The sequence below is a fragment of the Doryrhamphus excisus genome, linkage group LG20, assembly GCF_037039965.1.
Source record: "Doryrhamphus excisus strain RoL-2023G ecotype Guam linkage group LG20, RoL_Dexc_Guam_v1.1, whole genome shotgun sequence".
NCBI lineage: Eukaryota > Metazoa > Chordata > Actinopteri > Syngnathiformes > Syngnathidae > Doryrhamphus > Doryrhamphus excisus.
The window spans coordinates 6,734,365-6,760,000 of NC_136376.1; the positions used below are offsets into that span (position 1 = coordinate 6,734,365).

At 43.4% G+C, this 25,636-nt stretch overlaps 1 protein-coding gene across 9 annotated transcripts in view; it reads right to left on the reverse strand.

Moving 5' to 3' along the window:
* wdpcp (WD repeat containing planar cell polarity effector) overlaps nt 1–25,636 on the reverse strand; it is a 77,528-nt gene that overhangs the window by 28,581 nt on the left and 23,311 nt on the right. For 6 of the 9 annotated variants that reach the window (XM_078787278.1, XM_078787279.1, XM_058058182.2 and 3 more), the window contains exons 3-10: nt 17,810–17,853; nt 13,590–13,730; nt 10,827–10,871; nt 8,687–8,737; nt 7,491–7,561; nt 5,860–5,919; nt 5,629–5,743; nt 1,660–1,796 (exon numbers count right to left, since the gene is read on the reverse strand). In XM_078787278.1, coding sequence (XP_078643404.1) covers nt 1,660–1,796; nt 5,629–5,743; nt 5,860–5,919; nt 7,491–7,561; nt 8,687–8,737; nt 10,827–10,871; nt 13,590–13,650 — 540 coding nt within the window. In that variant the 5' untranslated portion in view covers nt 13,651–13,730; nt 17,810–17,853. Of the gene's footprint in view, nt 1–1,659; nt 1,797–5,628; nt 5,744–5,859; nt 5,920–7,490; nt 7,562–8,686; nt 8,738–10,826; nt 10,872–13,589; nt 13,731–13,944; nt 14,340–17,809; nt 17,854–25,636 lie in introns of those variants that run through there. The other 3 variants (XM_078787277.1, XM_058058194.2, XM_058058190.2) reach the window with 2 other exon arrangements.

Consider the following 25,636-nt stretch of genomic DNA (forward strand, 5'->3'; position numbering starts at 1 on the left):
TGGCTCGAGCGTGCCGATACCAAAGCTGGTGGAGATGGCCCATAGCTGAGACCTCATCACAGAGAAGAAAATTAAAGCATGTATGGATGATCTCACATTATAGACAACATCTGTGCCCGGATGCAGGTTGCTTCTCTAAAAAGGTCTTGAACAGCTCATAATAGGGACAAAAATTAGCTTCACATCCGCAAAGTCCAGGTCCTTATTCATGAAGAAAGGAGAAGTGACTGACCAGTTCTGCTTCCCAATGGGAGACACTCAGTGATGACTTTGATAGGTGGCTGCTGAATGTGGAAAAAAGCATGGCCTCCTGCCTCGTCTTCTGTGGTCACTGCTAGTCTATGAAGTCCCGATCATCATTGTGGAGGGTTTTGAAAGAGAGATTAGCCAGTTCCAGGCAGGTGGCTGGGCCTGCCGCGGAGCTTTAGCAGCATTGCATTCTTCCAGCAAAACACCAAGCTGCAGCTTCCATTCAGCGCAGTCTGGCAGAGGAGTTCAAGGTGACCTGAGCCAGAGAAGTCCTGCTCTACAGAGAGTCCGTGAACACCAAGGCCTCCCCAGCAGGTGTAGGTCCAAACAGGACAAAAGGAGGGTCAACCAGGATGTCACAGAATGAGCGAATGCACGGCATCCTGGTGGGATGCCCAGTGGCTACTGAGTTTGTCAAAATCTAGCTACAGTAAAGTGTAAGGGAGAAGCAAAGACTGATCCAGGAGGAGGTACCGTATGTGCTGAGGTGGACTGAGACAGCTTCAGAAGAATGATGGGCATGTCCGAGAGTGACCTTGGGTGACAGCTGAGATTCCCAGACATCATGATCACCTAGGCAGGGGGTCATCTAGGTGAGGTTGTATCATAAAAACTGAAAGTTACCTCACTAAAGATGCATCCAGGATGCGCCAAAAGGAGTATCTTGGCACTAATACTTTAGATACTGCTATGCTCATGTGCTGCTAAGCTTTCTCCTTCAATTTGGTATCAAATGTATATGTATGTAAATGTATATGTATATAATGTACATATATATAACACTTAAACACACTATAACACCAAAAGTGACACTAAAATTCAACTATGGTCCCATTGAGGACCTACGAATAAGAATATATATTAAAAATATTATTTGAATAAAACAATGGACCATATTTCCAAAATTGATATGCATTTGAATAAAATTTCATGCAGTTATTTACAAATTAATTTGTATTTTTTAATAAGTAAAAAATAGTAAAAAAAAAAAAAAAAGTAAAAAAACCATTGTGTCTGAAAGTTTCCTGCATTCTGGTTTGGCTTCACTAAAGGACCGAGGCACAGTGTTTGGGGACCTCTGGTTTCAGTGACATCCACCAGCACTGATTCTGAATACCATGGGCAGATTATATTGACATGGCAACACACAGCAGCTGAAATCTGGTTGGGAAAAACACACACACACACAAACGTACTAGAAGAAGTGCAGCCAAGAGACACCCTATGAAATAAAGATAATAGACCATTGGGAATACATCAATACAGTTTCATGGAACACATACTAGAATTCAATCGTAAATGTAGGTCAGTGCTTCTGCAGTGTTTAGGCTAGCAGAGAAGGCTTTGCTGGCCCTGATGACACACCACTGGTATGTGTGTGTGTTTGTGTGTTTGTGTGTTGCACTGTACCTTTATTTCAGAAGCTGAGAGTTTGTCTGTGTCCCTGCCAGCCTCCTGGGAGTCCTGGTTCTTTTTGCCGAGGAAAACCGCAGCGACTTGGCTCTGCTTTAGGCAGGACAGCAGAATGAGCCTGTCGCTCAGCACCGCTGCCAAAGGAACACGGACACATTTCACATTAAATGTAATGAAGGGATGCTTGAGGGTATGATGCAAAGACGGTAATATAACAGTATGGATGTATACACAGTATGGAGAAAAGCACGGGGACATGGTCATTCCACTGACAGGAAGTGACGAGTAAAATGTGGTGGTGTTCTTCCTTGTGGCTACGACAGCTTCCATTACTCTGGGGACGACTTTCTACAACAGTCTGGAGCGTGACTGCGGGACGTTTTGTGGATTTGTGAGGTCTTCAAGCCTAAGTGTTACAAACAATTAATAATAAGAATGTAATGGTGACTGTGGGGTGTTATTTCATGTCTACGGGGCTCTAATAATGGCAAAAATCATATGTACAAAGTTATGAATGGATTTTCTATGCTATACCTACAAAAATATTCAATTAATACAGTAAATACTGAATCACTTAAGCACAACAAAGGAGGGACGACTGTGATCTTCATCCTGAAAGGGGAGGGGCTTGCGTGAGCTGGAAGCGGCTCTGTTTGCTTAGTTTTTTAAAGCAGCAGCACCAGCTGGAGAGCAGCAAGTTAAATGCATTAAATATATTTTTTTATGCTCTGCTGAATGAACCACTGCCAAAATGGAGGATTATTCAAACTTAACAGAAGGCTATCAGACTTTTACAAAACAGTATATAAAGTGACATGTCTTGCAAAAATGAAGAATTACAATTCACGGCTAAATAAAAGGTAATGAGGCCAAGCCTGACTGATTAAATGAGTTTGAATACTTTTGTCTGTATAGCATCCATGTTTACCACTTTGCCTCATTCCGATTTGTATTCCTGGCTTCCTTCCTACTTTGTGTCCTCTTTCCCTCTCTGCTGCTCCCTGTGTTCTCCCTTCTCCCCTCTTTTCCGTTCCGCTCAGAATTCGACAAGCTTGAAGGCCTTATTTCTTTTTTTTTTTTTGTGTGTGTGAAAACACACTCGATCCTGTTCAACTCTTCAGGAGCCACATGGAAATGCTGATTAGCAATTAAGACCCCCCCCTCCTTCAAATTAATCTGTTTATGAAACCAATTAAACGGAAAAGAAGGGAGGGGGGGGTTGTAACACATGTCTCTCAGATATGCTGCTTTGAGTTGAACGAGTAAGACTGCACCCCGAGATTTGGAAATCTAACCGACAATTAACCACGGTCTGTGTGTGTGTGTGTGTCTACATGCAAGCGTAGTGCTATGATTACACTTCAAATAAATCGTCTGTTCTAAATTAATACGAACATATTCACAAGGAAAAAGGGGGAAAATGCTTAAAAATGAAGAAAAATGAACATAAATCAGGTCAGTGGAGGCGCTGCTATCAGTCTGTCCCTCTGCTGAAGTTGGATTATGAGGCATTTGTCAAAATGGGTTCAAGGCTTAAAATCCATCATAAAATAAAGTTATGAGCCACACACTGGATTTTAGACACAACAGTTAATGCAATATTAAGCATCTTTGTGATAGATTAAAGGCAAATCAGAGTTAAATTCAGTTTTGCATTGATCTCTATGGGTGTCTATAAACGGGATTAGGATTAATCCCATTCATTCCCAAATGAAGGCGAGGATATGAGACCAGGCCATGGCTCAATGTGGGACCAGGTGGTTGATTTGGCATTATAGTCCAGACCAATCCTGATCCCCCCCGCCCCCATGCTTGTGTACAGTTAAGGAGTACAGCCATGTTTCACATACTGTATGCAAAAATTAACACATGCTATACAGTGCCATACATTCACACCTGCAAGCACAAAACTAAACTTTAAGCATGTTCAAGCATGTGCATGACCCCCACCATATCCAAACAGACAGAATCGCACATCCCCGCCCTAAATCCATTTAATGCCATCTCCTCAGCAGCATGTTGACATAAGAGGCCAATGGGCTTAACCAAAGCACATTTAAAACACGAGTAAATGAAACTAGCTATGAAAAATCACTTAAGGATGCTTAATCACGAAGCATCTGTGCAGCTCGCCTGGAGGACGTCGCTAATACTTTGATGGTGTAAACCTATGTAATCTAGCGCTCTCTGTGATGCAATATCGGAAATACAGCAATGCAGACAACACAGATAATTCAAAGTTTAAGAAAGGACAGTAATCCATCATTGTTGCATGATATGGAACAGAGTAGCTCTCCCCAATACAGTATTTAGTTAAAAAAAACAGGATTACTGTCTGCATTCAAATACTATTCAGGTTTCTTTCCAAATGTTTTGTTCGGTCATACCTTTAAAGAAAAACTACAGCTGGCAAGCCATGAACTGAATGAAGATATGGTAGCAAGACATTGGAGCTGCAAATGTCGAATTTAAGAATGTACTATTTAAAATTAGCACCCGATGAACATTTCTCTTTAGAGACTAAAAAAACCAGCTGACTTTGAGGCGCACTTTCCACTTGGGTTTCATTACTGAGGCTATATTATTGTGGATTTGGTCATTTGTACTGAGCAGCCAGGACAGAGATGAGTAAACCATTTCCGTTGCGACACTATCGTTACGTTGTGGTGTCTGGTTCTATGGCTATTGTCACACTATTGTTTTTTTGCCGTCACTGGGACTCTTGTGTCACGGCATCAAAATTTAAAAACGTTCACGTTGCATAATGACAGTTCGACCTCTGAGGTTGTTGTGCAACTTTAAAGGGGTACACAAACTAAATACTATAAATAAAATTAGGGCGTGTCACATGTCACATGTAACATGACAGAAAACTGTCTCTCTAATAGTGCACATCACAAAATGTACTCCAGAGTCTCTCCACTCTGGCCTCCTCGGCTTGTCTAAGTAGGCTAATTTAACAGAGTGACAGATGTGAGAACAGCTTCTAACGTGCACACACCCACGCAATCCCCCCTTGAACCCACCCTCGCACAACCATTACTCTAATAATTAGTGCCTCTGAGGCTTTGAATGGAGCACAGTGGGAGGCAGCTCGCTGGATGTGTACCTTTGAGGAAGTGTGTATGTACAGCACATATGTGATGCGTGCGTGCATGCAACATAAAGTGAGGGAGTCTGCAGCAAACAGTTGTTGGTCAAAAAAAAAAAAAAAAACAACAATGAATGAATAAATAGGTGGCTTTCATGTGTGTGAACAAGTGTGTGTGTGTAGGCGCTACTGAGGCTTTATCAGGTGTCTTGAGACCCCGCACGGAAAGCAGGGAGGGCGATGTTATGAACAAATAATTGATACAGAAAGAAAGAAATAATTAGCAGATTTGGGCCGGTGCTAATTCTCTCCTGCCAGGTCTGCCGAGTGAGGGTTGTGCAACAAGGGAGGGAGGCGGTAAAGGGGGGGGGGGTCGAGGCGGGACTCCCTGGAGGAAGGCGCAATGGAGGAAAAAACACTGATGGATGCTCTTAAGGGAAGGCCCCTGGACACATAACACAAAAGGATTTGCCCGCAATTAGCTACCGGAGTCGCCTTGCTCACCTGTGGCACCTGTTATGTGTTTCTGTGGTAAATGTATTGTGGTAATAAACAGTGTCTGCGACAGGTTGCCCGTCTGTGCAAAATAATGCTGACACCTTGATGAAGTCACCACAACAGCCAAATTCACTCTCTTTAAAGCAATATGTGTAAAAGTGATGCTTATTATTAGCACAGTGTGAAGTGAGGAAACATCTATCCATTTTCTATACCACAAGTCGTGGGTAAACTGGAGCCTATCCCAGCTGACTTTGGGCAATTTGGGATCCACTCTGAACTGGTCGACAACCCGTCATAGAGTGGGAGGAAACTTACTCAATAAAAGTTTTGCTAAAAACAGGAGTTGTTGTATTTTATATTCGAGTCTAACCAACCGCTAGTCAAGGTGTCGCCTGGCAGTCGGCCCACAAGCACTCGGTCGATGCACACTTGCTCAAGTTGGAGCCCGTTGAGGGTCAAGGTCACCAGTATGCCACTGCCCAGTATGAGCTGCAAATAGGACACAAGAAAAAAAAAAGACAAATGACAACCACTTTCACCAAATTGCAGTAAAATTAGCAGATGAAGTACCACTTCATAAGGCTGTATGTGAAGTATGTGTGTACCTGGCAGCAATGCTTATTCCTCCATCTGGTGTGAACACAGGTATTGGTCTGCAACAGTTCCTGAATAAGAAAATGAAAGATCAACATACTTTCATACTTCAACCTTTCATAGTTAAATGATGCGTTTGTAAACTTGGTCCTTCCAACACCTGGATCAGCATCGAGGCCCATCTTAGCAGTAATAAATTAAACCAGAACAAAGTAGTACTAGGCGGCACGGCGGTCTAGTGGTTAGCGCGCAGACCTCACAGCTAGGAGACCAGGGTTCAATTCCACCCTCGGCCATCTCTGTGTGGAGTTTGCATGCTCTCTCCGTGCATGCGTGGGTTTTCTCCGGGTACTCCGGTTTCCTCCCACATTCCAAAAACATGCTAGGTTAATTGGTGACTCCAAATTGTCCATAGGTATGAATGTGAGTGTGAATGGTTGTTTGTCTATATGTGCCCTGTGATTGGCTGGCGACCAGTCCAGGGTGTACCCCGCCTCTCGCCTGAAGACAGCTGGGATAGGCTCCAGCACCCCCGCGACCCTTGTGAGGAAAAAGCGGTAGAAAATGAATGAAAGTAGTACTGCGGAAAGCTGCCAAAACAAAGCTACAATAAAAGACACAAAGGAAACTGAGAGCATCAAGAAAGTGGTGACTGTGGAGTATAATACTGCAGCATCCACATGTGAGGTGCAGCGGCAGGTCCAGCTAACATAGTCCCTTCTAGTCGTGCATTCACAAACACCAGCAGTGTTTTACATCATCCATGATATCTGCTATCCTTGTTTGGAATCCCCGCTGACAAGGTACTGGAAATAGTAGCTCATAGTACCTTGTAGTACCCGCGAGCAGAGCACATGCACAACCCATTTTGATAACTGGTGCAATAGTAGGACGCACTTTCTTACACATCCATCTAATTCTCTGAACACAGTGAATGGCTGTAAAACAACCTGCCCTTCCACACTCTTACATTTATTGTGTTGGCAGTACACATAACTTGCCAACACAGGTTTGCCTGCCTGCTTGGATTGCTTGTGTGTGTGTGTGTGTGTGTGTGTGTGTGTAAGGTCAGTCATTCCTGCCACATTCCAAACCCAGCTGGGGTGATTGGATGGGTGGAGAGAAGGACGGAGGAGGAGGAGAAGGACGAGGCGTGGAGGTAAGCTGGGGTGTTTCTAGTTTCAGACAATGGTTACGAGTGAGGTGTGTGTGTGTGTGTGTGTGTGTGTGTGTGTGTGTAGCCACAGACAGGTTCCAGCAAACAAAGCCAGGTCTGTACAACTGCCCCAAGTACAGGGGTGAAGCTGGGGGTGAGTGAGGGGAGAGGAAGGAAAAGAGGAGGAAGAGAAGGAGGGAGGAAGGGAAGGGATAAGGGGGCAGCCAGCAGGTCCCTGATCCCCTCAAATATCCCCCTCGATGACAGAGCTCGGCCAAAAGAGAGGTGATGAGAGAGAAGCAGGAGGCAAGAGAACAAACGAGAATGACGGGGAGAGTGAAGGCAGAGGCAGAAAGGAGAGAGAATGCCCCTATTTGTTAATCAATCAACCGTTTCGGAAAGGGAAAACTCTGAAAATCCCCAGAGGGAGGGAAAAAAAGGATGGGAGGGGTTGCGGTGCGGGGATTGAACAGCAGAGGCGGGTACCTCAAGCTCCTTCAGCGAATCACGTAGCCTCTCTGGTCGGCGGTTTGCGGGGGTCCAAGAGTAGCCTCGAGCTAAAAGACAAAACCAATCTGTAGATCATGTGACTTGAACTTAAAAAAAAAACAGAAACTGGAGAAATCAGGACAGAAAAAAAAAAGTCGGAAGAATGTGAACAAAAATCAAGACATTTAGGTTGGGTTGGAGTGACAGGGGTCAAGGTGCCAAATAAAAGGTGCTGACAACATAAGATGAGCTGGAGATTAGGAAGTAGTTTCAAATGTGATGCTAAGCATGTTCTAAAAGAATAGAACTAATTTGATGATTACAGACAGATATGCCATTTTTGCATTATATTTTCAAAGTATTCATACGTTTATGCATTTACTACAACCCAATTAGTACCAACTACACCCTGCACCGAATCACATTGAGCTACGTCAGAGGAGCAAAATATTAAAAACTGTTTTTAGTATGGTGTAGTCAACAATTATAAATACTATGTCTACTGCAGAGAGTATGTTTATCTGTGAATCCAATGTTTTAAAAACACAATGCGAACAAATAAGTGGTTTTCAATCCGAAAGCCATCCCCAGAGCAGCGCAAGTCTTAAGTCTTTTAGCGTGAAGTAGCCACACTGAAAGCCAAATGTCCTTTCAAAAAACACACAAACCGGTCCTTGAGGAGAAGTACATACTTAATTGTGCGCACTCAAGTTATCTCCCCGACGCAACCTCTCGGTTAGTGGCACATATCGGGGACACGTGCGAAGGCCCCTTCATGTTCATTCCCCCCCCCCCATCTCTGGTGGTTAACCAGCGAGAGAAATAAAAAGAACAGATCATTGAATTTGAGTATCTGCTCCTGCCCACATACTGTATAAAGTACCCAGACTTCAAATAGGAGGAAAAAGGGCCGACTGTTGTTTTCAATGGGATGCATCAGCTAAAAATAACCATTTAAGGAGTGGGCTTTTCCATTAAGAATGAGTGTGAAGAGGAGGTAAACAGATATGCATGTAAATGTGGGTTGGGTGAACGGGGTGGGTCAGGGATTGTGAGTGTTTGTCTCCTGATAAGGGTGTTTGTGTGCCACTACTGGGGGGAAAAAAGCACAGAATGGGAGGGATGTGATGGGGAATAAAAGGAAGATGCTAACAAACAGTGGCACACCTACAGCTTGAAGAAATTACATTTACCTTCACTGAAATGCAGTTTCTCATTGTAATAGTGATGCTCCAAGAGATTGCCTGCAAATGGAAACACATTAAAAGTTACAAGCGTCTCTTTTTATTTATTTTTTTTTCAAAAATAGCTAGAAATAACAACACTGCAGGGAGCTCAAACGCCACCATGACGCCATTAAGCTGTTTTGGCAAAGTGCGACCCACAACTGTGCCTCTTGCCGGGGTCGCAGTGAGCAAGAAGGTGGCCAGCCTAGTTGCAAGGCCCTCTGGCAGGCAGGGACACCTCCTGAATAAGTAGTATTAATCAGATAAAGGGGTTGGGGGGGGCAGACAGGCCCAGACATGGGCACCTGCTACAGGGCCGGACAGGGAGGGCTGATGTGTTTTTTGGCTGCAGGGGACCCCCGAGGCCATTCGAGTGAGCCTGGGTCTCCCTCTAGTGGGGAAACGAAGATCTCAACTCTAACAGAGGAAGACATTGCAGCTGCTTAAAGGACAACATGTCAGTGTAAAACATCAGCACAGTTACAGTGACAAACAAAGTAACGGCAAATATTATTATATTGTATAATATTGTTTACATAGTGTGGAATTGTTTTATTGCATATGTTCCAGCTGCAGGCAAAGCGTGGTGTGACATAAGCTACAGTTTGCAATGAAAGCAAGACCTCGGCTATTGTTACAATCATGTGTGAAAATGTTGCAATACTCTGCACTCTGATATCAAGCCACACTTTACAAGTTCTTCAAATGAAAGGATTTGGAAGCCTGAGTATTGTTTCTTTGCTGAAGATGGGAAGGAAAGAGAAGGCTTTTCAGATGAGTGAGGTCGAAGAGAATTCCCGTGATTGGAGAGGAAAAGAAAAGACACACAAGTGTACACAGATTAATGAAAAGAGCCGAGGACTAAAACACATAGGTGGAGAGTTCACATTCATACCTATGGATAATTTGGAGTCGCCAATTAACCTAGCATGTTTTTAGAATGTGGGAGGAAACCGGAGTACCCGGAGAAAACCCACACATGCACAGGGAGAACATGCAAGTTCCACACAGAGATGGCCGAGGGTGGAATTGAACCCTGGTCTCCTAGCTGTGAGGTCTGCGCGCTAACCACTCGACCGCTGTGCCGCCTGAATAAAATTTTATGCAGTTATTTACAAATTAATTTGTATTTTTTTATAGTTTTTTTTTAGAAAGTACATTTTAGAAAAATCATTGCATCTGAAAGTTTCCTGCATCCCGGTTTAGTCCCACTAAAGGACCGAGGCACAGTGCTTGGGGACCTCTGGTTTCAGTGACATCCACCAGCACTGATTCTGAATACCATGGGCAAATTATATTGACATGGCAACACACAGCAGCTGAAATCTGGTTGGGAAAAACACACACACACACGCACACACGCACGTACTGCAAGTAGTGTGGCCAAGAGACCTAGCATGTTTTTGGAATGTGGGAGCAAACCGGAGTACCCGGAGAAAACCCACGCATGCACGGGGAGAACATGCAAACTCCACACAGAGATGGCCGAGGGTGGAATTGAACCCTGGTCTCCTAGCTGTGTGCTAACCACTAGACCGCCATGCCCAGACTTATAACATATATAAGACTTAACACATATAACATAAATTATTTTTAAAACTTTTCCATTATAAATGACCTTCTTAGCAGCAAGTATTCACATTCAAAATGTGTCTTTTACTGCATCACTTAGCTTGTACTATACGCTAAAGCAGTAGGGTAACATTTTGAGCGCTTCCCGGCGCTACAGCAAAGCCTTTTTGTCCTGAGGCAACACGGGTATGTACTACACAGGGCCTCTTGCTATGTGATCTAGGAGAAAGTCAACAGTTTAGTTCTTCTATCGCTTTGTGGCCAGACCCCGGGTCAACAGCAACACAGGGAGGGCAAGAAAAAGAGGGCCTAATAATAAACCTGTGCACATGTGTGTGTATAAGGTTTTAGCATGTAAATCCTACACACTACAGCTTCTGTGTGCACAGGAATGATGAAAGACCCCCAAAGACCCCCAAAAAGCAGCTATAATTCCAAGGGCCAATACGGCTTATGTGTGCTTGCGTCTAATGTGAGCATTGTGAAAACAAATACAACTTATCTTAAACACAAACTCAATATAAACACTATTTACCTGGCTCTCCTTTATCGTAGTACTGATAGGTGCCAATATCTGTATCTGTGGGCGAGAGAGAGAGGAGAGAGAGATAGATGAGCATCTCGCTGTCAGGGAAAAAAAAAAACAAAAAAAAAAACACAGCAGCACAAGACAAATCAGCAATTCTGCACCGTGGGATAAACAATCGCTATCAGCCACTGGCCTGTCCCGTCTGCCAGCACCGTGCTTTAGATAAGACCACAGCGGGGAGGAAAGGAGGCATGAGGGTGTGTGATGAGTCCAAGCCAGAATGAAAAAGAGGGGTTATTGAGTATGCCCATCTGAGAGACAACCCTAATTGACACATGTACATTAAAAAAAAATACACACAGCAAGTGAGCTACAACACACAAATCTGTGACACGCACACACACGCACGCACAAATTGCTGAGGTGAGCTTTTCCTCCTCCGTGTTATTCCTGTAGGGTCCAAAACTCAGATTCGCACAACACATCATTTCTTTATCATGCCGACGCTGTTGCTGAGGCCGGGACACGTTAATACAAAAGAGAGCTGACGGGACACACACACACACATATACACTTCACCCACTTGGCCTAGGTCGCCCACACATGGATGTTTCACTGACCAAGATGCTGGCCCCGACATGGTACTCGGGCACCGCAAGATGGATGCCCACTGGAGATAAATGTCACTATGTTGTACATGCGATAAATTTATTTTCTTTCTTTTCGTTTAAAACATGGTAGACTTCATTCATTCATTCATTTTCTACCACTTTTTCCTCACGAGGGTCACGGGGTGCTGGAGCCTATTCCAGCTGTCTTTGGGCAAGACGCGGGGTACACCCTGGACTGGTCAGCCAGCCAATCACAGGGCACATATAGACAAACAACCATTCACACTCACATTCATACCTATGGACAATTTGGAGTCACCAATTAACCTAGCATGTTTTTGGAATGTGGGAGGAAACCGGAGTACCCGGAGAAAACCCACGTATGCACGGGGAGAACATGAAAACCGAGGGTGGAATTGAACCCTGGTCTCCTAGCTGTGAGGTCTGCGCGCTAACCACTAGACCGTCGTGCCGCCCCATGGTAGATTTGTTAAGACAATTTTTATGACATACTCACATTTAACTTTGTATACTGTATTAGGAAAGTGAGATACAAATTCCTGTTTTTTTGAACATGGTGAATTTAATAAATGTATGCCTACATTGTGGTTGGCTGTGTTAAAAATCAATATTCTTCCTGCTTTTAAGATAGATATATGTATACACTGACAGTATAAGGTTGTGATACGGTGAGTCACACATCAACAAGCAGGCGTCTTTGCTGAGATTAACCAACCATATTTTTTGCAAGATAGAAGCCACGCGGTAGGAAAAAAAAAACAAAAAAACAACAGCAAACAAATAAGGCCGTGTCACCCAAGATACACACCCGCCTGTACACGTGAATGGAGACACATCAAGTCACAGTCACACACAACAGCCAACAAAAAAAAACAAAAAAACGACACTATCTTCCTCTAACGTCCAGCAGACTGTGAAAGACGGAATGGAACGAAAACAAGAAAATGGAGAAGCAGAGTGTTTTTGGCTGTCGGGAGGAGATGGACTGATAGGTGGCCAGCACGAAAAGTGACAAAAATGTCAAATGTACAACACAAAACCCTTGGACAGATGAGGAAGTTCATGTTTACTACTAGTTTTTTTTGTACATTAAAAGTACTATCACATGACAAAATGAGTTACTTTAAACATAACAGGTGCATTCAAAGTGCAGCTTGGGGGCCATTTTCAGCCTGGAGCTAGTTTTTGATTGGCCTTCAGTCAATTAATTAATTGCTAATGAGATATACTATTAGATATTACATAAATATGTTTTGTCATCTATAACACAAAGGTGAGATTCTTGGCATTTATTGACCTACACTGGATTGTTATCATGTATCAAACATGCATTGATACATGGATGATGTATCAAGGTGGCATCTTTTGATGTCTTATTACTACTTAAAGGTTTTATGATGGCAAATGTTTGAGTGGTTAGCATGTTGGCCACAGCGTCAGGAGATCGGGAAGACCTGGGTTCGATTCTCAGCTTGGCATGTCTGTGTGGACTGCGTAGGTTTTCTCCGGGTACTCCGGTTTCCTCCCACAATCCAAGAACATGGACGTTAGGTTAATTGGCGACTCCAAATTATCCATAGGTATGAATGTGAGTGTGAATGGTTGTTTGTCTATATGTGCCCTGTGATTGGCTGGCGACCAGTCCAGGGATTACTGTGCCTCTCGCCCGGAGCCAGCTGGGATAGGCTCCAGCATACCCTCGATTCTAGTGGGGATAAGCGGCATAGAAAATGGATGGATAGATAATTTTAGATGTGAAAGATTTACTATAGGGAAAATTAATTCAGGGGTCAAATGTATATGGTAATTTGTGCATGATATTGAATTCAGTGAAATTCAATGCAATCAATATAAATAAGTATAATCTCCCATGTTTTCATGTGTGTGGGTGGGTGGTCTTCACAGTGTTTGGTCCCTCTCAAGTCGAATGGAGCCACACTAAGCAATTAAGACCGTCAACAAAGAAAGTGACAACAAGGGGTGTTGACTGAACATTGTGATTGTTTAAGTCCACGCAAGCGAAGATCGAAAGATGGCATGAAAACAAAGTGAGCGATGACAGGCGAGGCGTCGAGTGCGAGGGAAAAGAGGAAGGCGGAGAATCGGTGAGTGGCAGATTGAACTTGGTGACAAGTACCTTTGACTTGGAGTGAGCTCTTGGTGGACCACAAGTGCAGCTCAGCCAGGCAGAACGCCATCTGACGGACGAGCGTAACCTGATTCTGCCGAGGCCAAGACGTGAAGGCGGGAGCGTCCCACGACGAATGCAGATGAGTATCTGGACATGGTAACATAAGAGATTGACAAGAAGAGGTGAAAGTGTCAAGCTTGTGGTCACACACAGACAACGAGATGAGGTAATGTGTCACTGTGATGTCATAGTCTTACAGAAAACATAGTACCTGAAGGCAACACAAACTTTACCACAGCAGCATAGTAGATTGTACCTGCCCCGTGTCTTTTATTACCTCTGCCAAGAACATTATATTTACCTTAAAATGCCAACTGCCAATGTCAATGTCAATTGTGAATTGTTGCCGTTACAGTCCGATTGCATTGGGAACTGACATTTTGAAATGACATTTTTCTCTCTGCTAAGTAAGAAGAGATAAGTAGTCAGTGTGGTACAGTTTGATGCTAATGGAAATTAAGATCTTGTTTTTTGCACAAGATTAGACATATGCAATCTAGAAAATGATATGTAAATGTTACAGGGGGAAAAAAGTGGGCTAATAAATTGACAATAAAACATAAATACTGCGGATTTCAGAAAACAACAGATGGAATGATACAGCACTCTACAAGAAGCAATGAAGTCTGTAAAATTAAATAATTAAAAAAAAAAATCCAAAAATTGTTACAACTATAATGATGAAAATGGTAATATTAATGATGATTATAATAACAACAATAATAATGGTTAATTCATTGATTCATTCATTCATTTTCTACCGCTTTTTCCTCAAGGGTCGCGGGGGTGCTGGAGCCTATCCCATCTGCCTTCGGGCAAGAAATAATAACGGTAAAAATGATAAAGATTATAACAATAATGATAATGATAATGGCGGCACGGCGGTCTAGTGGTTAGCGCGCAGACCTCACAGCTAGGAGGACCAGGGTTCGATTCCACCCTCGGCCATCTCTGTGTGGAGTTTGCATGTTCTCCCCGTGCATGCGTGGGTTTTCTCCAGGTACTCCGGTTTCCTCCCACATTCCAAAAACATGCTAGGTTAATTGGAGACTCCAAATTGTCCATAGGTATGAATGTGAGTGTGAATGGTTGTTTGTCTATATGTGCCCTGTGATTGGCTGGCGACCAGTCCAGGGTGTACCCCGCCTCTCGCCCGAAGACAGCTCCAGCACCCCCGCAACCCTCGTGAGGAAAAAGCAGTAGAAAATGAATGATTGAATGAATGATAATGATAATAATAATATTACAATGATAATAATAACAGGGGAAAACAAGACTGTGGCATGAACATGATTATATCTTGCAGGAGTAGGCATTTATAAGCTTTTGCTTCAGCCTACTCCTTGTGGGCTTGTGATCAGATTGTTGAAAACAAATGTAAATAATGGAAAGTTATATTTTGATTGATGTAAGACATGCACTGTAATGTTTCATATATTTGCCCAAATAAAATAAAAAAAAAAAAAAAAAAGATTGTCAGGCCTTGGTAGTACCATTCCAGTAAACAGCAGCTGATGGTATGCAAGCCCACAAAAACAAGAAGACAAATCAAGCCAACACTTAAAGTGAACTCACGCCGCCACGGGTGGGGTCGATTGCTCGCACCCTCGGTCATGCATCACAGGCATGCACTGATGGACATGCACTTGTGGAGATGACATTTCAAACAAAGCAGACAACATTCCACACACATCTGTGCGTGAAAACACAACTACAACAGTTGCAGGTTACCTCCCTTCTTATGTCAACCCCACCACTAGTTTTACACTTGGAACTGCAGATGCGTCACTGTCACGAGATTTAAATCTTGCGGCCTGTTTTTGAGGATGTGATGGAGTGGCGGATGCCAGAACATTCCAGTGTTCGAGTGTAAATGACACTAGAAGGGAGTTCATACCGAGCCTGAGATGGTTGCTGCACGTGGAGTCAAAGGTAAAGCTATCATATTGCTGCGTCAGCACTGCAGCTCTCTGTGCTCTCGTTCTTATTTTCGTCGTTCTTATCTGTCGCTCATACTCCTCCTGGTGTGGGAGGGAGGAATATCTCTTTTTGCCACTCAACCCCCAAAACTACAAGTCCCAACAAAATTACGGCGAGATAACGCTATAGGTGCCATGGAAACGCTGCAGCTAGCACGGCACAGCAGCGACGGCGGAACGAGTTTACTGACATAAGAGGATTCTTCTATCCTCTGCTAAACAGCTTTTTTTTTTTTAGAGGGCATCAGCTATTTTAGAAGAGGTGGGGGACTCCTATGAGATGGCGCTCGCTTAGTTGTTACATGCCTGGTAAGTGTAAAAGTTTGCAAGGCTGTTGAAAAGACACGGGCGGGCAGTACGTTTGTTTGGGATGAGATGATCAGACGGTTCAGACGGCAGTTATTTATTATTTTTTATTATTATTATTATTATAACAACCAGCAGTGGGTGGAGATGTTGGATGTAGCATTACAAAAAGGGTTTTCAAAAAGGTTGGATCACTAGCATATCACTTGCATAGTGTTGATTATTGTAGTGATTCATGCCTACACATGAATACAGTAAATAGAATGTGTTTATTTACCTGTAGCACAAAGAGAACACGGGAATAACTGGAACAAGGCTTTTATTTACAAAATGGGAATGAAAAGTCATTATTCTGTATATAACAAGCTACATTTTTAACTTTACGATAATGAGTGTGGGCTGCACGGCGGTCGTGTGGTTAGCGCGCAGACCTCACAGCTAGGAGAGTTCAATTCCACCCTCGGCCATCTCTATGTGGAGTTTGCATGTTCTCCCTGTGCATGCGTGGGTTTTCTCCGGGTACTCCGGTTTCCTCCCACATTCCAAAAACATGCTAGGTTAATTAGCGACTCCAAATTGTCCATAGGTATGAATGTGAGTGTGAATGGTTGTTTGTCTATATGTGCCCTGTGATTGGCTGGCCCGCCTCTCGCCCGAAGACAGCTGGGATAGGCTCTAGCACTCCCACGACCCTTGTGAGGATAAGCGGTTGAAAATGAATGAATGAATTAATGAGTGTGTATGAGAAAGTGGTCATTTATCAACTATGGCACAACAGCCACAGAACCAATGTTGTAACAGTGGTAAGGATCAAACTGCTTAGCCAACTGGTTTCATGGTTTCACACCAACAATTTAAAACGCATGTAGCACACTGTTATTATGTGATGCTTTTTTTTTATTATTACATGATGGTTTCCTACAGCCGCAGCTGCTAATGTCAATATTTTTCAGTGACCAGTGCCAATTAGAGACTGCACATACAAAAGACTAATGAATTAGAGCATTTACAGCGTGTACTGGATTTCTATTGATTATTCTATTGAAAATATACAGCATTCTAAATGTGTGAGAACATTTCACAGTCTGTGTGTACAGTTCAACTACACACGCACGCCACGCACGGGCACTCTTGGGCTGCTGCCATTCAGATTTCTGGCTGGGATTCCTGAGGTCTACCTGTCCCCCTCTCTCAATACCGCAGGGCTCTGTGGGGGAGGAACTTTGCAAGTGGAAGGGGTGGGGTGTGTGTACACTGTCTTTACATTGTGAAGAAGCCGCTTCAACATCAAAAAAAAAGGGGGGGGGGGGGGTTAGGGTGGGGGTGAGGCATATGACTCGCCTTTCAAAAGAAACAACGACCTTGTCTAGTCTATGCTGCATCTTCTTTATTGACCGTCCCCTCTGGGTGGTCACATATGTGCAATGTGTGTGTTTGTTGGGGACAGATGCAAAGACAAAGTCACAGACATAAAAAGTAAAGTCAGTATTAGAGGTCAATGCCTGGAACTTTCTATGCCATCTGGTTTTAACCCCTGATCTAAATGTGTCAACATCAAAGAATAATGTAACATAAAGTGTGTTTTTGTTGACACATAGCCATGAAGTCATCATTTAAAGTCTTCGCAGTAATGTATGTTCATATTTGTGTGCATACTATATTGCACATATAGAGATAGCACCACGTGGCATGCTCAACTGCAGAAAAAATTCAGCTTAAAGTGAAAAAGACGCATGACTTAGCTACAATGGCAAGAGGTTATCTGGCTTTTTAAGCACCACTAACCGGTAGAAATTAAGACAAGAGATGCGACAGATAGGTTAAATGGGTTTTTGCAGAATGAATGAATAATTTGTGAAGGCGATCATATTTGCAGATTACCTTCGAGGTCTTCTCGGGCTTCGACGTGGTGGAAAAAAAAGGGCCTGGAACGAAGAAAGGAACACTTTCTGGTCAGAGAATTCTTTTGCAAAAAGGTATTCAAATCAAAAACACAGACGATGGTGTATGGCACAACAATCCTAGTAAAAATGCATGTTGCCACTCACAACACATGGACCTCAAACATGCCTAAAACCAAAAAAAAACAAAACATGAATTGCAGAAAGCCAGTAAGTAGGCTGTAACATAAGTGACATCACAAATGGACAAAAATCAATGCAAAATTTAAATATTTTGTATTCAATTGTAAGCTCATATTCTGCTGTTTATGTCAGGGGTGTCCAAATGGACATTTTTAATGAGGTGTATTATTAGATATTGCACTAATTTTCTTTGTCACAATATCACAAAGCTCATATCTGGATCTATCACAATGCAATATTGCTATCAGAAATATCGATAGCAACAGAAATACCAATACCACAAATCTCTGCTATTGGGACTCCATCACAAGCAATCAATTCCAGCACGTCCATTCAGCAGCTGCCCACAACAGTGCTTGCTAGCGTGCTAACAAAGCCGCATCACACTGGAAACTCGCACGGCATGGCAAAAAGTCATTAGCAATGAAAACAGTGAGTGCCTGTCAGAAGTGCGTAAAGTGAGATTTATGCATAAAGAAGTAAATGGGCGAGTTTTTCCTCACACCTACCTACCTACCTACCTGATTATTGTTCTCTGTTTGATTGCTAACATTGAAACACTAAAAAATAAATAATAACGTATGTACTGTTTAATTTGTGTCATCAGATCAATATTGATACAGGCCGATATTCAGGGCAGCAATATCTGAAGTGAAAAAGTTGTATTGAAACACCCCAACTTAGCATATACGTATTGACCGATATTAGATTTATTAAAACTACAAATCTATTTTCTTGCAGCATTTAGTTATGCAGTAGCTTTAACTCAGCTCATCTGTAAATGTAAACATATCCAGAGAGTTCTTGTCAAGTTCTGTTCGCTTCACTTGTTAGCCGAGGACCCGAGGCACTTCAACACTCGACCTGCATAAGAAAAAGGGAGAAAGGACCGGTTGAGGAGACGTATATGCTTACAGGCTCCGCTACAGTGTCTCTTCCCCACTGTGGAAGAAGAGTGGAGGGTGGGCAAAGCGGCGCCAAAGCAGCCTTTTCATTCACTCAAACAAGTGCGCTGAGTCCCGCGGGAAGACCATTCAGCTGTTGGCGGGGGGAAGAATAGAGGTGATGGACAGGTAGAACAAAATGAGGTGAGGGTAATACGGCTGAGGAGAGGTGACAGGTACAGTCACTCTGTATGCATGTGCACGTCTGTCTTTTACAAGACGAGTCAATCAGCGGCAGAGGGGGAAGATGGCCTCTGGGTGACTCGGCGTGTGTGTGTGTGTGTGTGTGCGTGCATGTATGCCTTGAGAGAGTGAGAGAAGGAAACCAGTCACTAAAAGTAGCATTCCAGGTTCAAGGGGCATACCGGGGTAAAAAGTTCAGATATTAAAATTTAGACCCCCACCCCCAGAGAGGTCACCATTGCTTTGATTATGATATCAGAAGGTTGCCAAAAAATTTAAAATGCAAATTGGGCTGTCAAATCATCAAAAACTTTTCTGTTTTACACTTAAGGTTTTCACTTAAGTATTTTCAATTAATCATCATTTGCCACTAGTGTGAAAAATGCCCGTTTTAGTTAGATTTTATCAAAAAAAACACAATTATATACATACACACATAAATACATATGTATTTGTATGCATTGACAGCTCCAAATGAACTGATTTTAAAGCTAAAAGATAGCACACGTCTAAAAATATACTAGCCTAATGCTAGCCTCAACAGTAGCACAATAACTCTTCAATGGCATTGTGAGCCATGAATAGATAGATAGATAGATAGACTTTCTTTATTGTCATTGCACAATAACACAGCAGTGAAATTGCCAACGAAATGTCGTTGCCTGGCTCCCGTATAATAATAAATAACAAATAATAATGTGGTGAATGAAGGATTGCATTTAAAGACTCCAAATGACTTAAGTTGTATTTTCTGGAATAATTATGGGAAAGTATTTTCCCCGACTATAAGTCACACGTTTTTTCATAGGTTGGCTGTTTCTGTGACTTATACTCCGGAGCGACTTATAAATGAAAAAAATGTTTATGTTATATAATGTTTGATAAACACTGGACACCTTTTCTGTTCATGTTTATTTTTTGTGTAGCTGATAACCATTGTGGTAGCATATCTTACACCTATTCAGCCTGTTCTCTATTCTTTTATTGTGAGAACTTGCCTTCCAAAAGGATGTAATGTCTGTTTTGGTCAAGTAGTTTGTCAAATAAATTACCCGCAAAAAATGCGACTTACGTATGTTTTTTTCTACCTAATTATGCATTTTTGGCCTTGTGCGACTTATACTTCTGAGCGACTTATAGTCCAGAAAATACGGTAAATGCAGCAAATGGCACTTCCACAGTGACAGTCACATTGGTGAGTGATGATGACTTGTATCTGTTTATTGAGACCACACATACAGACAAGATTTGGCGCTGTAGCGGTCCGCGCTAACTTGTAAACACATTCAATCGGACTTTGGTCTGCCAAAAACGACAAAGCAAGATGGATCAGTGTTACAAACTTTGACGCTGTTTTAGAGAGTAATCAAAGCCATCGAGATCTCTTTGTCAAAAAAGGGACTATTGACAAAATTAGCAAAGAAACGACAAAAAGCGACAGAAGAAAGTTCATTTGTCAATCTAAACATATTTGTTTTGCTTTTTGTGTGACAAAGATTGCAGTCCTCTGGGAAATACTGAGTATTACTAGCTCATTATAACTAAATGATAATACATAATATATTATGTCAAATCAATGCTTTTACATCTATGCTAATGTTTGAACTGCCACTCTTTGCTGCGGTAAAGTCGGGTGTCATACAAAGGATTATATCGTCGTCATAGTGTCCTGAATTTTACAAATTCATTCATATGATGGGGTTTAAGTCCAAATACCTTTAAACACGATCTTGCCGCCTGGGTGAGCAAAGGAGAGCAGGAGGGAGGAGGAAGGCTTGCAGAGATGAGAGGACGCTTTTATAAGCAGATGTGTAAATGTTATTAGAGGGGGTAATGGAGGGAAGAAGGTGGGGAAAAAAGGGAAACTTACTCCAGCAGAGGTATTTACCCAACGCCTGGAGCAGAAAGGCAAACACAGCAGCAGTAATGACACACAGAAAGAAAGACATGTTTGGCGAGGGGAGAGAATGTCGAATCAGTCAAAAAAAAAAAAAAATGATGGAGAGGAAGTCCAAGTGAGGAAGACATCCCGCTTGATTATGCCTTCAAAATGATTAAACAATCCATTCTAATGCATTTGCACATTGAGGATTGATTCCACTAAAGCAGTAATGGTTGTCAGTCCCTCCTGTTCCGCTAATAGGCCTAATCCTGGCAAGCGTTTCACTAAAAGCTCAGCGTATCTACCCTCTGGCGACGCCCAAGGGCACGAAAGGCAATACTTCCAAAGCAGCTACACAATTGCCGGCCAGCATCAAAGAGATTCTCGGGGACGATGCGCCTCTGCGGTACCGCTCCCCTGTCGCCGCCAAGGTGACGCGTGTCACACTGACACGCTGTGGTTTTGTTTATGCTGCTGGATTTTCTTCTCTTAAAGCTGCTTGCTGCCCTGCAGTTCGCCCCTCAACTTTTGACCGCAGACACGAGTGTTGACACCAATCATATGCATCAGCTCAACACACTAAACATTGCATCTGGGTGAGCGTCCTCCACTGCCACCAATCCTCTAATTGTACTACAGGTGGGAGCTCCACACCAGAAATGCCCAAAAAATTTTCCACAAAAAGGCCACATACTGAAAAATGAAGGGATACACTAACAGGTCAATATTTGCTATGGTATTGGAACAAATACATTTGTTTACACACAAGAATAATATCTAATAAATTACTATGGTAATATATTTTAAGTCTACAATATGCTGAGGGCGGCGGCACGGCGGTCGAGTGGTCTCCTCACAGCTAGGAGACCAGGGTTCAATTCCACCCTCAGCCATCTCTGTGTGGGTTTTCTCCGGGTACTCCGGTTTCCTCCCACATTCCAAAAACATGCTAGGGTAATTGGCGACTCCAAATTGTCCATAGGTATGAATGTGAGTGTGAATGGTTGTTTGTCTATGTGCCCTGTGGTTGGCTGGCGACCAGTCCAGAGTGTATCCCCCCCCCCCGCCTCTCGCCCCAAGACAGCTGGGATAGGCTCCAGCACCCCCCGCGACCCTCGTGAGGAAAAAGCGGTAGAAAATGAATGAATGAATATGCCGAAGGACAATAACAAACGAACTGCGGGCCGAAAATTGTAAAAACTTTTGTCAAAAAGTCTGTTACATTGTTGGAGAGTTCCCTACAATGAAAAACTGTTCCGAGTCATGTCCGCAAGTGCCTCACAGTTCCCTCTGTAAGGACAAAAAGTCCTAGACCAAAAGTCACCTGTCCTTATTGTCAGATTTCACCATGTCTAGTGGAAGTTTACCCTTGTTTTTGATGTTTTGAGGCGTTTCTAGTTTAAATTATTTCCACACATTCGACATGTGAAAAAAAACTTGTTATCCACTGGTTAGCCAGTTCTGCTAGATGGCTGCCAAATGTGGAATGGACTTCCTGAACAGAGGCATGTCCCATTATGACACGTCTGATTGAGACACACCTCCGTTCAGTAAACCCATTCCACATCTTGCAGCCAGCTAAGAGGACAGGGAAGAACCAGGTATTAATACTAGATTGGATCGGCTCTGTGTCTAATTACAAGAGTTCCTTTTATTGCAAATGTTGATCCAAAAATGGGAGGAAAACGGCATTAAGCTAGGAGGAGGGTTTTGTATGTTAGAAATATCTTGCTAAGATGAATAATTAAGATTCAGGGACAACTAAAGGTTCTAGTACACCTCTACTTGATTCATTCATTCATTCATTTTCTACCACTTTTCCTCACGAGGGTCGCGGGGGTGCTGGAGCCTATCCCAGCTGTCTTCGGGCAAGACGCGGGGACCTGGACTGGTCGCCAGCCAATCACAGGGCACATATAGACAAACAACCATTCACACTCACATTCATACCTATGGACAATTTGGAGTCGCCAATTAACCTAGCATGTTTTTGGAATGTGGGAGGAAACCGGAGTACCCGGAGAAAATCCACGCATGCACGGGGAAGAACATGCAAACTCCACACAGAGATGGCCAAGGGTGGAATTGAACCCTGGGGAAGTCTGTGCGCTAACCACTGGAACGCCGTGTCGCCTCCCCTGCTTGACGAATTCCCAAATGTCCCAAAACTATATGTCGTCCATACAATATGATTACCACCCATCCGGACAAACAAGTATGCACTTTCACCAAAAATCAGTCAAAGGCTTGTGATGATGAGGTCCTTTTAAAAGTTGCTGTCAAGCTACAGAGTGGCCATGGACCCCGGCAAAAAGAAAAGGTCAAACTCAACGTCCCCTAGACTTCTTAGCAGTCTTATTTCCCTGTCACACACTCACACACAGCCTGTCCGTCACCTCCCAGATGAGGCCGTGACACCTTGGACATCCCTCAGTGGGCAGCCCCCCCTCTCTTCCCGTCCCGTTCCGTTACTGACAGGTTGACACGGCAGCGAGTGGCAAGTCGATGGTGCACAGACCAAAAGGTCGCGTCTCTTCGCCGCAATCTCCAAGATGGATGCTGGTATCGTTATCCCCCTCTCCCCCCAACCCCGGATACAGCATGCTGTAAATAAACAATCTTTTTGACTTTGACATGGCAGATGTCTATCATACTTCACGGCTGTAAAACTGTTTTTGTATGGTTTGTTTGTGAGTATTTACTTTTTTAGTCCTCTACTGGTCTGGATGAACAGAACTACACTATGGTAGTAATCATTTTATACAGTTAAAACTAAATCAGCACAATGTATGGCACATACACACAGATGGAAGGCGAAACCCTACAAGCGTGAATTCTGCGGTTTATTCGCCACAAAAGCAGAGCCCTGCCTCGACTCTCGGGTCAAGTTGTGTCTTGTCAGAAGATGTATCCTCTTTCCATTGAAGCTGACAGTTGTGAGTAGCCGAGGGGCCCGGCACTAGGCCCCCATGTTAAACACACTCACCCTGCAGTTTGACGTCAAGAGCATACAGGTTCCTTTTTTCCACATCCAATAGCTATTAATCCCGAGCCCGCTCCGACAAAGCCAGCAAGTGAATAGCTAATGTAAAATGTAGAACATTGGAATCAGGTGGGAATAATAAATGACGATCTGACTGACCTATTCAAGACCAGCACGATTCTCCTCATTTTACACCTCCTCGCTTATTGTTCTACTCGAGTACCAACAGGATGTACTGTAAACGACAATGTTCGTGTCAATCATCATTAGGCTCAAGTTTGAAAAAAATATATTTTGTTTCACTCAATTGTGCTGCTGCTGTCACCGACTGTCACACAGAGAAACAATTCCTGCAAAAGGCACTCCAAAACAATCACCAGGTGGCGCCGAAACAGCCATATTTTAGCCTTTTTATGCTGCCAAGGTGCAGCAGTCATTCTCCTCATGTTATGGCATCATTTTTAAAGTCTGTATGGAGGATCCTGAGAGAGGTCCAACACCAATAACCTATGACCTCACAAGAGTGGATGCTACCAACTCCAGATTTAATTTACTGTAGAGCTAAATTTTATTTGATATTTTCCTTTTTCGTCGCAAATATCTAATTCACAATGTTTAATTAAATTGCCAGTTGTTTCTCTTGAAACACACATACACACACACACACACACAGCCCTGCGGACCCATACATGTTCATATGCTTAAAGTCCTCTGGGCAGGCCCATCCCCATCCCAATGACTCCCTGTCGGCACGGCAACAAGCAGCTATCCTGGCTAACATCTGCTGCGCGACCCCGGGCCACGCAGAATGGGACTTAATCCCCACACAGAGCGATGTTGTGGGGGGGAAAACATTCTTTCCTTTTTGGAGAGTGTAGACAAACGGGGGACAAGCAGCGTTTGCTGGTAACCTGCAGGCAAGCAGCCGCTTGGAAGGTCCCACGATGTTGTCTGTTGCGTGCCCCTGCCCTCCCCTTATACCACCCCCCCCCCACCCACCCAACTGTGCCACGGCCCATTATGGCTGTGCAGAGGGGTGTGACCGCCAGCTTCGGCAGTGAGTTGCCATCACCGGTCCAGTTGGATGGATTTGGGCTTTGGGGTTAATGAAGGGTCGGGCTAGTGGGCTAGGTGGGTGGGTCATGTGGGGGGGTTTTGTCTGCCAGCCTTGTTGCATTGATTTTATTTTTATTTTTTTGATGTGAACCAACTTCAATTCTCTGCAGAGGATCCACAACAATGTTATTGCAGTACTTGTGGTCACTCAGTATGTTAGCAAGTGGCAGTTTGGTGCCCCCTAGTGGGTGAGCACATGCTTTACTCAGAAAAACATGTATAGTGAAGGGGGTAAAAGTAAATTGCGAAAATAATTTTGCTATCTAGTTATATATATATATATTATATATATTATATATTAAACATTTTTTCACAGATGGACCTCCACACATCCACCCCACCATAGCTACATGAAATGATTTGATCCACTCCTGCGGTCGAGTGGTTAGCGCGCAGACCTCACAGCTAGGAAACCAGGGTTCAATTCCACCCTCGGCCATCTCTGTGTGGAGTTTGCATGTTCTCCCCTGTGCATGTGTGGGTTTTCTCCGGGTACTCCGGTTTCCTCCCACATTC